General features: G+C 49.0%; 1 protein-coding gene across 1 annotated transcript in view; it reads left to right on the forward strand.

Annotated features, from left to right (window-relative positions):
* ADAMTS17 (ADAM metallopeptidase with thrombospondin type 1 motif 17) overlaps positions 1–16,647 on the forward strand; it is a 386,843-nt gene extending 370,196 nt beyond the window's left edge. The window contains exons 22-23 of the mRNA XM_058294624.2: positions 12,348–12,525; positions 13,639–16,647. Of these exons, the coding sequence (XP_058150607.1) occupies positions 12,348–12,525; positions 13,639–13,802 (342 nt within the window). The 3' untranslated portion in view covers positions 13,803–16,647. The remainder of the gene's footprint in view (positions 1–12,347; positions 12,526–13,638) is intronic.
* The last annotated feature ends 558 nt before the right edge of the window (positions 16,648–17,205 follow it).

The following is a 17,205-nucleotide window of genomic DNA, read 5'->3' on the forward strand; positions in this document are numbered from 1 at the left end:
ACAAACTGCTTCATCCATGCATTCCCCAAGGTAGCTGCTGGACATCATCCTGTGTTCTGGGCAGGAAGTGAGGGCTCAAGTTCCACGACCTTAGCAATAGACAGTGTGTCCTGAGAAGGGGGACTTCCAGAAAGCTGCGCCTCCCCAACACTGCTTGCGAAGCCAGCCCTGGCTCCGATGGGGTCTGACCATGTAGCCAGGTCACTGCGATTCACCCAGCATTTCCTGAGCTCCTGTTTGGTGCTGGACCCTACTCTGGGCGCTGGGGTTTTGAGAGTGGATAATGACACAGCCTCAATACAGACAGATAGCCAACTACGGAGGTTATGCTAAGTCCCACCATGTAGAAATGAAGCCAGTGCTGTGGGACCCAGCCCCTGCCTGGGGGAGCCATGGGTGGGGGTGCTGGCATAGGGTAATACTACCGTTACAGGGATCAGTGGCCCTGGCCCCTGACATCCACTGATAATTTACAAAGCACTTTCACTCACATCGTCTCATTTGACCCTCACAATCACTTCTATCCTCATTTTTATGGATGAGAAAACTGAGGTTCAGAGAGGTGGCATGGCTTTTTTCCCACAGTCACACAACTAGAAAATGTCAGGGCTAGGAATCTGGTTCCCATCCCCTGACTCAATCTACCCTTCAAGTGTATAGTGATATCAAAGGCTTACATTCCTAATGTGAAAAGCAAAGGAGTTGAGTCTAAGATGCCCTCAGCTCTAATCATCATAGACATATCCTTGTTCTAAAACCAAGTATCTGCCTGGTCTCCCTACAGCCCCAAATCCCCCATTAAAACCTGCTTCCCTAAATAGGGCTTTGTATACATGCACTTTAGTATAAATCTGTTGCCTCATCCTGCATTTTGAGTCCTACCTTAATTATGAGATACAAAGCTGAGTCCTAATTAGAGGAAACTTGAACATCGAAAAGCAAGTGTGAGAGGTTTCAGGGACACTTGGGACCCTTTCCTGGGATGTGTGATATCACACGGTGGAGGCAAGCAGCACTCTGCATGAACATAAAACGGAGCCCCCATTCAGGATTCCTCCTGAGAGCCAGCAGTGCAAGGAGAGTCATCAAAATTTAGAGCTGCTCTGGGCAGAACTTTGGGTGGAACACTTAATGTGGGTGAACAGAGCCTGCCCCCCGGCCACAGGGCTACAGAGAAAAGCCCAGGGCCCAGGCCCAGTCCAGCTGGAAGAAATGAGTTTGCTAAGGAGTAACAGAGTCCCTGGAAATTTCCAGGAGGCACCTGCATAGGAAGTGACGATGGGTTATCGGTGCTGAGCTCGGTAATCTGTGGGTCTCCTTCATCCATCCCCCCGCTGCCCCCCAACTCTCCAGACTCCTTGTCAAGCCAGCCACCTTGGCATGGCAAGAGGTAAGAGCAGGAACACTGCTTGTTCCCTGGGCCACCTCTCAGCCACACGGTGGGTTCTAACAGTGCCTGGAACAGGCCGATCAATCAGAGGAGCCGCTGTCCCTGAGCGGGCCTTGGTTTCACCACGTGCCGTGTCTGTAGCCCCAGAGTGGGGTCCTGTGGTCACGACTGCACAGGTTCAACTCCTGGCTCTGCTGTGACCGAGGCACATGACTTTGTGGAACCTTGTCTCAGCGTCGCCCTCTGTCCGTGGGTCCAGAGGTGCGCACCTCACAGGGCTGACCGGGGAACAGAGAAGAGCCGTGGAACACACTTCCCCCAATGCCTGCACATGGGAAATGGCCAGCAGAAGCAAAAGTTTATCTCCATCATTATCATCATCTTCATCATCAGTTTCACCGTCAGCACCTGAAACGCTCACAGCCCTCTTGTCTCTCATCAGAATCCCATTTCTTATCTGGGCTTGTAAACTATTTGTGTCTTAAAAGAACAATTCTTTGGATGTGGTCCAGGCCCCGTAAAATGGTACCTGCCCCAGCCTCGTGCCCGTGTGGGACAAGCAGGGCTGGGTGGTCATAGTTCCACAGCCCTGCTGGGCACCTGGGCCTCCTCTCCCCAAGGGGTCACTTTCAGATGTCACTGAGAGGACGCTGACGTTAACAAACTGTTGGGGAGCTCCACTCTTCTCCACGGGGACAGGCTCCAGCCTCAACAACCAGAATCGAGAGTACTGGGGAGATGGGTTGCAGCCCCTTTCAGGACACTGGGTTCGCCTTAACCTTTTGGTCCCCTGGGCACAGAGACCCAACCAAAATCTGCAGATTGGCAGGCTGCACACTCAGAGGAATGCAGGAAACCCGCAGCCGAGCCTGAAGGAAGAAGACAGTAATTAGCTTGAAAAGAAGCCTGAGCTGAAGTGGGGGAGGGTGTGTGTGTGTGTGTGTGTGTGTGTGTGTGTGTGTGTGCGTGTGTGTACATGCACACACACAAGCTGAGTGGGAATTTTCATTATTTCTTCACCCTGCTATTTTCAGGTTTCAGCAGCTTCAGAGCTCGTTGCTCATGCCAAGCATGGGGAGTGGGGCAATCTGTCAAAAATTCTTTTGAAGAGCTTTTGACCTTTCACCAGCCAAGCCTTTCAGCCACACAGAGAAAGTGGAGTTATTGTAAGGGTTCTTCCCCCCACCCCCTCTCACTGTTTGCTATCCAAAACCTGCCCCTCAGAAAATAACCTGGTGAAATCATTGAGGAAGAGAGTGGAGGGTTCCTCCTTCCTCTATTTCATTCTAGCCAAGACCCTCACCCCCAGTGTGTCCACTCTGTAGGATCCAGACTTCATGTATTTATCGAATATCCATGTAGCATTTTCATCTTCTGGAGATTTCTATGGCCTCCTTTAGCTAATTCTCAAAGCATCCAGTGTTATTGATCTTCCTGATTTTATAGCTAGGTCACCGCCTCAGTGGAGGATGTCCGCCCAGGTGAGGGAGGCAGAGAGCTGGGGTCTCCCTACTAGGGGATGGTATGGCCAAGAAGAAAGTGTGCAGTTCTCAGGATGAGCAGGTCAGGGCGGGGGGGCCCATGCTATGTGACTTGGGGAAAACTACCCAAGATGCTCTGAGCGTCACGTTCTGCCTCTTTGTTTTGTTTTTGTTTTTTTTTTAAAGATTTATTTTTATTTATTTAATTCCCCTCCCCTCCCCCGGTTGTCTGTTTTCTGTGTCTTTTTGCTGCGTCTTGTTTCTTTGTCCGCTTCTGTTGTCGTCAGCGGCACGGGAAGTGTGGGCGGTGCCATTCCTCGGCAGGCTGCTCCCTCCTTCGCACTGGGCGGCTCTCCTTATGGGTGCACTCCTTGCGCGTGGGGCTCCCCTACGCGGGGGACACTCCTGTGTAGCACGGCACTCCTTGCGCACATCAGCACTGCGCATGGGCCAGCTGCACATGGGTCAAGGAGGCCCGGGGCTTGAACCGTGGACCTCCCATGTGGTAGACGGACGCCCTAACCACTGGGCCAAAGTCCGTTTCCCACGTTCTGCCTCTTTGAATGGCAGTTCCTGTCCCTGCAGAGCTCATCCATGCATTCAGCACTTATTTATTGAGTGCCTACTGTGTTCAAGCATTGCCCTGGCCACAGCACTGTAAGGGTACCCCGAAAGTCAGCATGAGGATTCATGGGAACACAGCTGGGCCTATGCAGACAGGGGGCCCTGCTGCTAGTACTATTATGATTAATATTATTATTATTATACCACAGAAGCCAAACAGTAACACCTTCATGGTGCCTTGCTGTCATGGGTCTGAGGAACAGAAGGTTATCCCTTTTGTGCAGGAAGTTCTTATCTGCCTAGAGGGAAAGGTTTTCCTCACAACCACTTTGTAATTTGCATCAAAAGCATATAAAGGGGAAGGGATGTGGCTTAAGTGGTTGACTACCTGCTTCCCAAAAGGGAGGTCCCGGGTTCAGTCCCCGATGCTTCCTGAAAACAAAGACAAAGACAAGCAACAAACAAACAAACGAAAAAACCAGCTCCTCCCCACCCAGATCAGGTCCAACCTGAAGGGAGAAACGGGGGGGGCCCCAACCTCCAGCCCTGGCTCGTGGGGCCACCCAGGCACTGTTTCTGAAGCATAGCTGCCAGCACTTGCTGGGGTGGTATAGGAAGGGCACTAGGTTTATGCCAGGTTGTCTGGCCAGATGCTTTTCTGGGTAATTTCTTGCTGCCCCCATTTTTTGTCTCAGCTAACTGAGTCTCATGGAGACACATTAAATTTTAAAGTACTGAGCACCTTGAAAAAATGCCCGTCAGTGGAAGCATGCTTCAAACAGGACCAGATGCATTTTTAATAGCTCTGTTTACTTGGATTTTAAGAGCCTGAGAAATGGCTTTGCAGCCCTGCTCGAGGCTAAGGCAGTCAGTCGCATGTTTAATTAGAGATGGAGGCGCCTGGTGGGAGCTGACAGATGAAGTTCATGATGAGCACCTGTGTTATCATCAACACTGCAGCTCAGATGACAGGAGAAGGCTGCTCAAACCCCTTCAGACCTGTCTGGAATCGTGTTTGTCTGCAGATCCAAGTGCGAAAAGCAGGCTCTAATTGTGCTCCAGGCGTCTGGCTCCCCTCTGGGAGCCAGGAGAAGGCGGAATTTTGCACCTGCCTCTTGCCAGGTATGGTAACCAGGCAGAGCTAAGTAAATAGAATGGGCAACAGAGCATCCTTCCTGAGCTCCAGAGTCTCCTGGCTCAGCTTTCTTTGCTCATGCTGATGTTAATTAAAATAATAACAATAATGGTGCAGCCTTATTGAGCATCTTCCTTCTTCCAGACTCCCTACTATACACTGCTATACATGTCTCAAATCGTAGAAACCAGTCTACATGAAGGGTTTTCTTATCCTCCTGCTGCAAATGGGGACATTGAGCCAGAGATACCTAAGGATATGCCTGAGGTCACATGGCTAGTAAGTGACCACCAGGCCCAACCTTCTGGCCAGTGCACCATCCATCACATCACCTGGCCTCCCTGGTGAAAGTCCTGTCAAGGAGTGTGATCGTGCCCCTGAGTGGTATTGGCCCACCCAAAGCACATGGATTTCAGGCCAAGGACAGGTTTGGCACTCATTTTGACTTGAATGAAATAGCAGCTGGTGTGGAAGAAGGGCAGGCGGCAGTTTGCAGCAAAGGGTCTATGGGCTGAATTCTCCACTTTTTTGTTTTACTTACATAGGTAATTCTGTCTCACTATAGAAAAAGTCAAAAAAGGAAAACTAGTCGCACAAACCATTTGATAACAGGTACATTTTCTTTTCTTTTTTTAATTTAAAAATTTTATTAAAATATATCATTCATACATGAACATACATAAACAATAAGTGTATCGTAAAAGTTTTGAACTTGCAAAATGAGCATGCATAACATCATACAGGGCTTCCACATACCTCATCCCACCACCAATAACTTTCATTGTTTTGAAAAATTTGTAACAAATTATGAAAGAGCATCATCAAAGTATTACTACTTATGATAGTCCATATCTTACATTTGCTGTATTTTCCCACAAACCTCCCTATTATATTTTTTTGTTCATAAATATACAATTTATCTAAAATGTACACTCAGTGGCATCTGGTGTAATCACAGAATTGTGCATTATATATTATATCAGTCAATAATAGAGTATTTTCATTACTCCAAAAAAGAAAAAAAAAGCACTATCATACCCATATGTTATCTCTACTAGTTACACGTCCTATGATATGCTTTCACCATTTCCAAACATTCACAAACAACTTTTTACCAATTCTGCACAGGTTAAACCTCAGCTTTCCATTCTCCAACCACATTCTATTTTCTGGTGACTTATATTCTAACTGTTAACTCCATGAGTTTTCTCATTAAATTTAGTTCTTAATGGTGAAATCATTTTTTCTCACCTCCATGTGTTCTGATGAAAGGTTGGCACTTAATCTTATCGAGTTTCCCTTTTACGTGATGTTTTGCTTTTCTCTTGCTGCTTTCAGAATCCTCTATCTCTGATATTTGTCATTCTGAATAGTAGGTGTCTCAGAGTAGATCTATTTGGATTTATTCAGTTTGGGGTGCATTGTCCTTCTTGGATATTGATATTTATGTCCTTTATAAAGGTTGGGAAGTTTTCAGTCATTATCTCCTCAAATATTCTTTCTACCCCTTTTCCATTCTCTTCTTCTAGAACACCAATAATAGAACTGTTTGTGTGTTCTGCATTATCATTCAATTCCCTGAGATTCTATTCCATTTCTTCCAATTTCTTCTCTTTCTCTTCTCCTGTCTTTTCCAGTTCAGATGTTCTGTCTTCAAAATCACCAGTTCTATCTTCAAGCAATTTAAATCTGTCCTCATGTGCCTCTAATGTATTTTTAATCTCATCCATGATGTCTTTCATTCCCATAAGGTCTGTTACTTTTCTTTGCAGACTTTCAAATTGTTCTTTTTGTTCTCCCAGTGTCTTCTTAATATCCTTTATTTCTTTAGTCATATTTTCTTTAAATTATTTAAAGTGGTTTAAAAGAGTAGTGTGATTACCACTGATTAATTGTATTAAATCCTGTATCTCTTCAGGATATTTGGTTAGTTCTTTTGGCTGGGCCATCTCTTCCTGTTTCCTAGTATGGCTTGCAGCTTTTTGTTGATGTCTAGGCATCTGGAATATGTTGGTGAATTTACTTTGATGGCCAAATTCTCTATTGCCTATTGTTTTGTGTGGGTTTTTTTTTAAAGATTTATTTATTTATTTAATTCCCCCCTCCCCCCTCCCCCGGTTGTCTGTTCTCTGTGTCTGTTTGCTGCGTCTTGTTTCTTTGTCCGCTTCTGTTGTCGTCAGCGGCACGGGAAGTGTGGGCAGCGCCATTGCTGGGCAGGCTGCACTTTCTTTCACGCTGGGCGGCTCTCCTTATGGGCGTACTCCTTGCGCGTGGTGCTCTCCTACATGGGGGACAACCCTGTGTGGCAGGGCACTCCTTGAGCGCATCAGCACTGCACATGGGCCAGCTCCACACGGGTCAAGGAGGCCTGGGGTTTGAACCACAGACCTCCCATGTGGTAGACGGATGCCCTAACCACTGGGCCAAGTCCGTTTCCCTGTTTTGTGTTTTTTTCACAGTTCTTCTTTGGTATTTGGTTCAACTTATTCTAGGTCTTTAAAATTGCCCAACTTAAGTTATCAAAATTGGGGCAGGGACTCACTAGTGGGGCAGATTTTCTCCCAGCGGTAGGATACAGAGAAAACCAAGTTTTTGTCCATACAATTTCCAGACCAGCCAGCAGGTGGCACTCATCAGCACATCTTGCCCTGGAGGTATTTCAGTCTGGGCTTTCCTGTGTTCTTGTGTTGAATCTCCAGAGCAGATATTTAATGCAGGCTCTGCTTGCCAAATTCACTGAAGAAAAGCACCCCGACTCCAACCTCTTTTTCCCTTGAAACAGCTGACAGGGAGGAAGATGTCTGTTTGCTGCAGTAAGCCAAGGTTTTAACCCCAGCATAGTATCTTGGGGGGCGGTGGGGGAGAGGACCATGGGGGCTTGGTAACTCACTTTCTTTGTTTCAGCTTCTTCATCTCTCTGTCCCTCACCCTCCTGCAAGTTGTGTAGCACTGTCCTGGTCTGCTGATCCCAAATCAGGTCCCCCAGATTGCTTTTGGCTTTTTCTCCATTGTTTTCATGAGAGCATTGAGCTCTGCCTGTTAGTTCAATGCCATCTTCCCACAGTTCCTCCAAGGTTCACTTTGTGGTGGACTGTCTTCCAAACTTTTATATAGGTACACACCTACACATACACTAAACAAAAATGGAATGATTTCTGTAGAGACTATTTTGTAACCTTTCTTTTTTTCTACATTACACATTGAAGTATCCACTGTGGGGGGCTCAGACACAGCTCCCAGGCAGATAAACAAGCACCCCCACATTCTGGAAGGCTCTCCCATTCACAGCCCACAGCTATGGGAACTGCCCCCCCCCATCCCTAGAATTTATCATAAACCTAATCTAGAGGGTAAAATCCATAGGAGGGTGTTTTTGTTTGCTAAAAGCTGCTAGGAGCAATAAATATACCAGAAATGGGAATTCATTAGGATAAATATTCATTAGGATAATTCTGGCCTCATGCCACATGGCAGGACACAATGGTGGCTCTCTGGTTTGGTTCTTTCCTCCAGGCTTCCACTTCAGGCTTACTTTCTTCCCAAGCTCAGCTGTGGGTGATCAGGCAGATGGCTCATCTCTCCCTTCTCCTCTGGACCTCGTCCCTTCCAGCCTCTTGGAGGGCCTTTTCTGTGCCTCTGTGCTGTGCTAATTCCAACCTCTGGGACCTCTTTCTTTCAGCCTTTCAGGATTTCTCTGTCTCTGCTGCTTCATCTCTGTGTGTCTCTGCTTTCAGTTCTCTGTTTATAAAGGACTCCAGCAAGGGAACCAAGATCCACCCTGGGTCACGCCTCAGTCCAATCAAAGGGTCCTACACCTACAAGAATGGGTTAACTCCAAGAACATGATATTCTCTGGGATCTGCCAAACGCTTCACAGAGGGGCAGCGTCTGGGGTACCACCAGCTGGGAAGGTGGCATGGCAGTGAGTTCCAAAGTTCACAGTGACCCAGCCTACACCCATGGTGCTATCCTGCCTTATGGAAACAGCCTTCCCTGATCACATGGAGCAGTTTTTTTAATAGAATGGAAAATTAAAAGCAAGTGACCCACAGGAAGCGGATTTAGCTCAACTGATAGGGCATCCACCTACCACATGGGAGCTCCAGGGTTCAAACTCTGGACCTCCTGACCCACATGGAGAGCTGGCCCACACACAGTGCTGATGCGCGCAAGGAGTGCCATGCCATGCAGGGATGTCCCTGACGTAGAGAAGCCCCACGCGCAAGGAATATGCCCCATAAGGAGAGCCGCCTTGCGCAATAAAAGCATAGCCTGCCCAGGAGTGGCGCCACACACATGGAGAGCTGACATAGCAAGATGATGCAACAAAAGTAGGCACAGATTCCCAGTGCTACTGACAAGAATGCAAGCAGACACAGAGGAACACACAGCAAATGGAACACGCAGAGAGCAGACAATTGGGGCCCGGGGAAGGGGAGAGAAATAAAAAATAAAAAATTTTAAAAAGCAAGTGACCCATGCTAGGAAAGATAATAGACAAATGGTGGACCTAGGCAACCATCCCAGTCTTTGATTCCTGGTGCCCCATAAAGTGCCACATACAAGAGGATTCTGTCCTTGGGACAGAGTAGGTGGGATCCTGTCCCCAACTCTGTAACCATGGATGAAACATGACAGCTCTGAGCTCAGCAGCCAGTGCCAGCCTCAGAGGAGGCATGTGGCCTCTTAGGAGCCCACAGGAGGAACTGGTACAAAGTAGAAGGTCCCCTCTCACCCAGATCACATTAATCAAGGCTAAGAACTTTCAGAAGGAGATTTGTCTTTGAGGTCACCCCATACTCCACATTTTACAATGGTCACTGGTATTCTCCAGGCAAAGACCTTGTCAATTTTACACCTACTGGAATGGGCTCACAGGGCTGAGCACTTGCCCTGATTATTACATACACAACAATGCCTGCAAAAGAAATCAGAAAGCTTCCTGGTGCTTATGCAGGACTGAGCCCATAATGGAAGTGGGTCTCTCAGGCTGGCTCCTGGTGGACAGAGCCAGGCTGCCTCATGGTCACCCAATACAGAGGAAGCCAGACAGCAAAAGTGGTGGAAGCTTGTGCAGTTTCCACCTGCCCTGCCCTGTATGCTCTTCCTCTCCCAAAAGGAACAAGGACATGGCTAGCTTTTCCTGCTGTCTCCAAGGACTAGCGGTGCATCCTGCAGCAGGCGGTCCAATGGCCAATGATAGGTGATCCAAGTTGAACTCTAAGGACAGAAGAGATGATGGGGTGCTGCCTGTAGATCAGCTTGCACACTCATTTTCTGAAGTGAGCAATGCACATGCCAAATGGTCATAGAATTAAGACCTGAATTATAGATCAATCCCCTATTTTCCTTAGGGACCAGGGTTTTAAATGATAGGGTCAATTTAGATACAGAAGCCCCTTTAATGGTGTGGGTGGACTAGTCAGATACCTACTTAAAATATGTCACTTACTATTAGGCATTCCTGTTGAAAGTTATATGTTATAAAGATGTTTTAATTGAGGAATATTATTTTCTCCAGCATTTTATAAAATTGAACTGGATGCAGTGTTGTAAGTGATTTATAAAGTTTTGCAGTGGGTTCTGTCACCGCAAGCTCCACTTTTTGAGTCACCACACCCATTTGGGTGGTCATTTCCAGCAGCAGTCATGGAGACGCAGCCCCTTTTGAGTCTGAGGATGCTACTTGCACCAGTTTTCCTTTGCACTGCATTGAGGATGCTGGATAATCTCTCTCCCACCCGCCTCCCCGCCCCCGTGGCTGTGCCCTCACAGGCCCTGGGTAAAACCAGCCACCAGATGGCTTCCAAAAGTGATCCTCAAAATCGTGTCATGGCTTCCTCCCTCCCTCATTGGTCACTGTGAAGTCCTGCCTCCATTACATTTCTTTGTTGCCCTTTTTTTTTTTTTAATTCCTGGTGAGCATCTCAGGCCCAGAGCCCACAGAAGCCTCTTGGGGTCTTGCCTCCCCTGGTATGACTTGAAAAGATTAGGGCCTGCCTCTTCAGAGCACATTCCTTCTTGCCCACCTTTAGGCTTCTACGGTGAAAAAGCATCAGAAAGCAGAGATGCTCACCTAGTGCACACGAGCCCTTGGAGAGCGGCCATGCCAGGTGTGGTAACGCCATGCGCTTCCCCTGAGTCTGTGCTGGGTGACCCCTGCAGTCTGAAGGAGGCCCTTCCACCAGGTCAGCCTGTGCTCAGGCCCAAGAGGAGGAAACGGGGCAATGCACAGCATCTCGATGGCACCTGGTATCCTTGGCACCTGTGGCCTTAGGGAGGCCATGTTTCCTGCCCCCACCTTCCAGGTCTCAGTGCTCTGCGGGCTGCTTTCTGAATCCCAGCTGGGGCCCACAGCCTCCCGCCTTTCTTTATGAATGCTCTGCAGTGTTCTCAGAACCCTATCAATCACGGCCTATGGGCGTTTAGGGGACACCAGACACAGGAGGTGCACGAGGGAAGCTGGCCTCTGGCTGGGAAAAGACGAGCTTCATGGAAAGACAGTTTCCAGGAGAGCTGAGGGGAAAAGGGCCCAAGGGGCTGAGAGACCTGGGGAGGACAAGGCGTAGGGTACCTGGCAGGCTCCTCTTTGTGAAATACTTCAAAAGAGGGAGAAGGGGAACCGCAGGGAGAACAGAACTCTGTAGTAAAGTCAGGTTCACTACTTGGGGGTTTGGCACCATCCACTGAACTGTGTTGATTCATGGTTTTAACGAGCCCTGCCTCCTCTGGCAGGTGCTTGAGATGCCACCATTCGTGCTTTGGTATCTTAAGTTAGAACTGCTAGCCATGTTCCACTCCAAAGAATTAAAAATGGGCTCAAACAGATATGTACACCAGTATTCATCACAAAATTATTCACCTTCTCCAAAAGGCAGAAGCACCCCAAGTGTCCCTCAACAGATGAATGGAGGAACACAATGTGGTGTGTCCCAACAATGAAATACTACACAGTCGTACAAAGGAATGAAATCGTGATAAATGTGACAACATGGGTGAACCTTGAAGACATCAACATGCACAACATAACACAAAAGTGATTCCACTTATATGAAATATCTAAAATAAGCAAATTTGTAGCCACAGTGAGTAGATGACAGGCTATTGGGAGTTGGGAATGAGAATAGGGAGTTACTGCTTAATAGGTACAGAGTTTCTGTTTGAGGTGATGGAAAAGTTTGGTATGGATTGTGGTGATGCTGGCACAACAGCGTGAATGTATTTAACACCACTGAAGTGTATACTTAAAAAATGGCTAAAACAGGAAATTTTGTGTGTTTTATGTTATGACAATTAAAAAAAAAAAAACTGCTAGCCACAAATATGAGACCATGGTTCTGTTATACAAGAAAGGTTGCCCTCTTTATTTTCTTTAACTCAGTTCTGAGTCCCTACTGTCCAGGTTCATGCGACACTGAGCTCTAGCCACTCTTGGGCTCCCCTCCGCACCAAGACCTGGCGCAGGCCCAAGACTTCCATGGCTCGGATCCCCCAGAGACCCCTGTGGTAATGGGCCCTCCGTCCCTCCCGTGCGCCTTTGGCCATCCTGCCCATTATCTCCAGAATTCCAAAGCCCGGCTCTCTGCTTGGAGCAGAGCTGAGAGGCTGGGCGGCAGACAAAATAAATTCATCTTTCAACCGTATTCTTTAAACGCACTCCACTCGCTCAGGCGGCCGGTCAGCTTTGCCCTGTGCTCATCCCAAGCTTTCCAGAGATGACACCCCTGGGCTGGCACTTTTGGGAGGCCTCCAGCTCAAGCTGTCCCTGTCCCCACAGTGCTCGTCGACCTGTGGGAAGGGCCTGCAGTCCCGCGTTGTCCAGTGCATGCACAAGGTCACCGGGCGCCACGGCAACGAGTGCCCCGCCCTCGCGAAGCCAGCTGCCTACAGACAGTGCCACCAGGAGGTTTGCAACGACAAGATCAACGTCAACACCATCACCTCCCCCCGCCTCGGTGAGCATGTCTGTGCCTCCCCACCCCCACCGCAGTGGTCCACAAGGCTCCAGGGTGGCCAAGCTTTATGACCTGAAAGTCCCTTCTTGGTCTTCTTCAAGGCCCACACTCGTGAGCTCCGGAGGAGAAAAGAGGTTCCAGAGATGGAACGGCAGTCCCGGACACAATGGGCTGAGCATCCCACTGACCCCTTCTGCCCACAAGTAGGGAATACATGAGAATGTCCCTCCAATGTTTTAGGGTTGCTGGGAATGAGGGGCCAGAGGAAGTGCTCCTTTCTGACAAAGAAAGCTCTGGAGGTGTCCGCCCTTCACTGAGGCCTTGAGGGGATACATGCAGGGGATGGACCCTTGTGGGCTGATGCTGGCGGAGAAGACAGACATATAGCAGAGTGTGTGAGCAACTTTGGCCCTGGGTATTCCAGACTTGTCCCGTTTCAAGTCCATGCCTCAGGCTGGGGGGGGTGGGGTGGGGCCTGAGAAGGAGGAGAGGGACTTTCAATACTGATCTGATGAACAGCATTTCTTTTCCAAATAGAAATCCCTAGAGAATGTTTTCCCACCCAAAGCCCCTTTTCCTAAGGTCAGGACCCCACGAAAACAAAGGCAGGTTCGTGGGGATGGGGGTACTTTGAGCCTGCAGATTCACACACAGAATTTGGCAAGCACAAGCCTCCTTGGCCTCCTCCAGAACTTCTAGCAAGGCCTTTGCTCCAGATACCAGAACTGGAGGAGATTCGGGTCACTTGTACACACTTATGCCTCTTGCTTGGTGACCCTTCCCTGCTGCTTTTATCGATGCCATTCAAGTAGTTAAGGGTGTCCTCTGCCCCAGCTCAGAAACAGGGTGGCTGGTGTGCTCTCCCCAGAAGAGGCAGCGAGACCACCAAATGCAGGTACATTGTGAACCAGGCTGCTGTCACAAGCAAGCGGTGTCCATGGTTGCCCTGGCGGGGAGGCCTGATTCCATCAGTCCGTGCAAGCAGTGGGTGAGAGGGAGCTCAGAGAGTGTCAGACCAAAGCTGTCTCTCAGTCCGCACCTTCAGGGGGGGCCGTGTTTCATGCCATTCCCCTGCCATCCATAACCCACGGCTTTCTCTCTCTATCCCCTTAGCTGCTCTGACCTACAAATGCACGCGAGACCAGTGGACGGTATATTGCCGGGTCATTCGAGAAAAGAACCTCTGCCAGGACATGAGGTGGTACCAGCGCTGCTGCCAGACTTGCAGGGACTTCTATGCCAGCAAGATGCGCCCACCACTGCCACCAAGCTCCTGACACCCCCCTGCCGGCCACAATGCCCAGACGCCAGGCCTGGAGCACAGTGCTGAGCGAGTCCTCCACTCCACAGCCCGGCCCCCCAACCAAGAGCACACCGTCCTGCGACCCGGACCTTCCAGAACACTCACTGCCCACCCACAGGCTGTCTCCCCAATCCAACTGCATAGCACTGGAGAGTGCACTTGATTGTGGCCATCCATGCTTTTTACTTAATACGTTATTAACAGCCACTGGATGGCTTTCTACAGTAAGAAACGAAATAGGCCAGAGTCACAAAATTATTAGTTTTTAAGGTTCTGTGTTCCTGAAGGGGAAACACTTCTTGCAAACCCCTGGGGAAGAGAGAGAAGACGACGTTATTTAGTGCTTCCGCATTGGCTGCCCTTTGATGTTTGAATTCCCAGTGTTTGGTGCACCACTGGGGGACAATCCCATAAATGAAACATTCCCTGTTAAAAAGGCTTTATTCTGAAAGCCAGACACCCCCAGGTGGAAGGACAGCTGTCAACGAGCCACTGCTCATGGCTTCTCTGGAGAAGGCTGGGCTGCTGAAGAACACATTCCTTTTATTCTGCCTTCTTGACAATGCATCAGGACTTGGCTTCTCTACCTTTCTCTGAAAACATGGTCTTCTTTCAATCCTGTCCTTGTCTTGGAAGCTCGTCTCCAAGTGTCTAAGTTTTTGTAAACCAATAAGGACACCATCACCACGGAGTTCTCATTACCACCTGCAGGGGAGAATATTCAGGATAGGTTGGGGTTTGGGGAAAACCATGGTTTTCTAATCTCTGCTTTCCCCCATAAAGGGCGCCTTCCTTCAAGGTAAGCACTGTGACACAAGCTAATTTTGGAAGTGGGATTCTTGAGGGCATAAAGGTGAGCTCGGACAGCCTCATCAGGGCATATGGATCTCCCCACTCTTTCCTCCAGGGCCTCTGGTCTCGCCAGTACTTCATAAACCTTTGCACATCACAGATGTCACAGCACTTCCCGACGGCTTCCCATTGACCTCAGCCATTTATTGGAAGTTGATTAAGGACTCAAGTCTCAGTCCTGGAGTCTGCAGAGGAAGGCCTGACCTCTTCATCCTGGCATCCATGAGCTATCTTCCAGGGCGTTCAGCCAGGATCAAAGAGGAGAGCCCCCCCCCCCCCACCCCGGCCAGCTGTGTCCCACCCCCCAAGCCTTCACAGCTCAGACCCCCTTTTTCCAGCATCGTCATGGTTGCTGTTATTGGAGGGGCAAGAATGATGCTCAGAAAGACCCAAAGAAGGTCTTTCCCTCATCTCTCTCCTAAAGCACAGGCAGATGACCAGGGTGGCCTCTTTGAGAGCATGACAGATGGTAGGTCCCAGCCTGCAGCATCGCTGGAGTCAGAAGTCCTGTTCTGGCACCAGAGAGGTGGGTGTTTCATGGGTGCTTATGTTTGAGGACTTTAAGTGAGAAACCCACCTCCTCCCTTCTTTCAGGCAGAGGATCTCACTTAGGCTTATTTCCTGGGAATCATTGCCATGTGCTTCTTGATTTATTGGTGCTGTGTTTATGCTTTTGTTCTTTTTATTTTCTGATGTTTAGTGTTAGTTTAAATCAGAAAGTAAAAAAGAAACCTCACTACCTTCTCCCTTATCTCTGGGTTATATAATTGCTTTTGATTTTTAATACCCCAGAGGCAGAGAGTTGGTGAGGATGTCAGGGAATGTATTCAGTTCCTCTTGAAGCAACAAGAAGCTATTGAGAAATCCTTTAGGAGCCCCATGGAAAGAGCTGAAAGCTTTATCTGGATGCCAAGGGCCCTGCCTGAAGGACCAGCATTCGCCCAGGGCCTCTGCAAACATACTAGCCCTCCCTGCCGCTCAGGTCTGGTCATCCACTGACTTCCCCGGCCCCCATTTCCACAAAGCCTGCAGAGTCCTGGGGAGTGGTGTTTCCATTTTTGACCCAGCCCCAAATCGGCTCTTCACTGCAGGACAGAAAGATCCCAGCCTCTCGGGGCTGTGGAGTAGAGCTGGGCCAGTCGGCTAAGGAAGCCCACGGCCACCTTGCTTGCTCCTCTGCATGGGCTGGACGGGCCCACCCCAGCCAGGCAATGGTGCACATGCGTCCACCTGCACCCTCACTTCCCTGAGCCAAGGCAGAGGTGAGCACTCGCACCGGTATCTCTGGGCTCTGCCCTGGCCACCCTGACAGTGTCAGCTGGACTCCCCTTGGCAAGGGCCCCCAAATGCCAGTGATTGCTTCCAAGACCATTGCTCCAGAAGTGCTTGTCTTGCTGAACTCTCTTAACCTTTCCTAACGTTGTTGCTCTGAAAGCCACTGGCTCACCCTCTATTTATGCCACCAGCAATGAAGCGATCGTAACAGTCTTATTCCACTCTGTAGAGGAGATGTTGAAACTCTGGGACTACAACAGTGATGCTTCTGTACTGCTAACAATAACCTGTACTGTTACTCAAGTACTGTACCCTTTTGGTTGCACAAATGTGTTCTGATCCCAGAGTCTCGCGACCTTATGGTGCTATGTTTATTGGTGCAAGAGAAACCCTCTCAACTGATCTTGGCTTGATGTTCTCAGAATACAGGGATAGATCCTCAAGGACAATAATGTCATTGCTTTTCTTTGTCATTTCAGAGTCAAATGTATATATTTTCATTAGTTAACTTACACTATGTACTGTACCCACAGTATTTTTATTCTACATTTTGGTGCTGGTTTTGAAAGCAAGAAAGAAAAAAGAACAGAAGACAAACATTGGAAATCATTGTTAATGAAAAAAAAATGACTCATTTCATTGGAAGCAAGTTGAATATGTTTAATAAATTTTTTTCTGGAACAATCTTAAAACAGTCTGTGAAGTAAAAGACAAAACCCAGCCCTCCTGGGCTGACAGAGGGAGGCGTGCCCTCCCCTCCTCACAGGGCTCGGACAGCTAGCCTGGGGTTTGGATGCAGTCTGCTGGCCAAAACCGTGGCCCGTGTCATAGGCCACCAGTAAGTACAATTCTGGCGAGTGGTGGCCTCTCCCCGAGAGAGAGCGAGCAAACCCTCCAGCTCTGTGGCTCATCCCTCCGTGCTTGCAGATTCTCAGGCAGGGACGTGAAAGTCTCACTGCTGTGCAAAGTCTGTGTGTCTGATGCCTGTCTCCATGTGGTGACCCTGCTGCAAGCAGGACATCCCCTTGGCCAGAGCTCAGGCTCAGGGTGTGCCAGAATGGGCTCCTGCGCCCCACAACCTCAGCTCTCCAACCTTGACCCCCGCCCCCCATCCTGCTGATAGCCCAAATGGCTGCCCTCCTCCAGCAGGTGTGACCAGGAGTCCTGGCCTGCCAACCTTCCAGCAGTAAGAGGGACCCTGTGAGGGTACCACACCATCCTCCCTGGGACAGGTGCTGCCGATTTGGACC

The sequence above is a fragment of the Dasypus novemcinctus genome, chromosome 3, assembly GCF_030445035.2.
Source record: "Dasypus novemcinctus isolate mDasNov1 chromosome 3, mDasNov1.1.hap2, whole genome shotgun sequence".
Classification (NCBI taxonomy): Eukaryota; Metazoa; Chordata; class Mammalia; order Cingulata; family Dasypodidae; genus Dasypus; species Dasypus novemcinctus.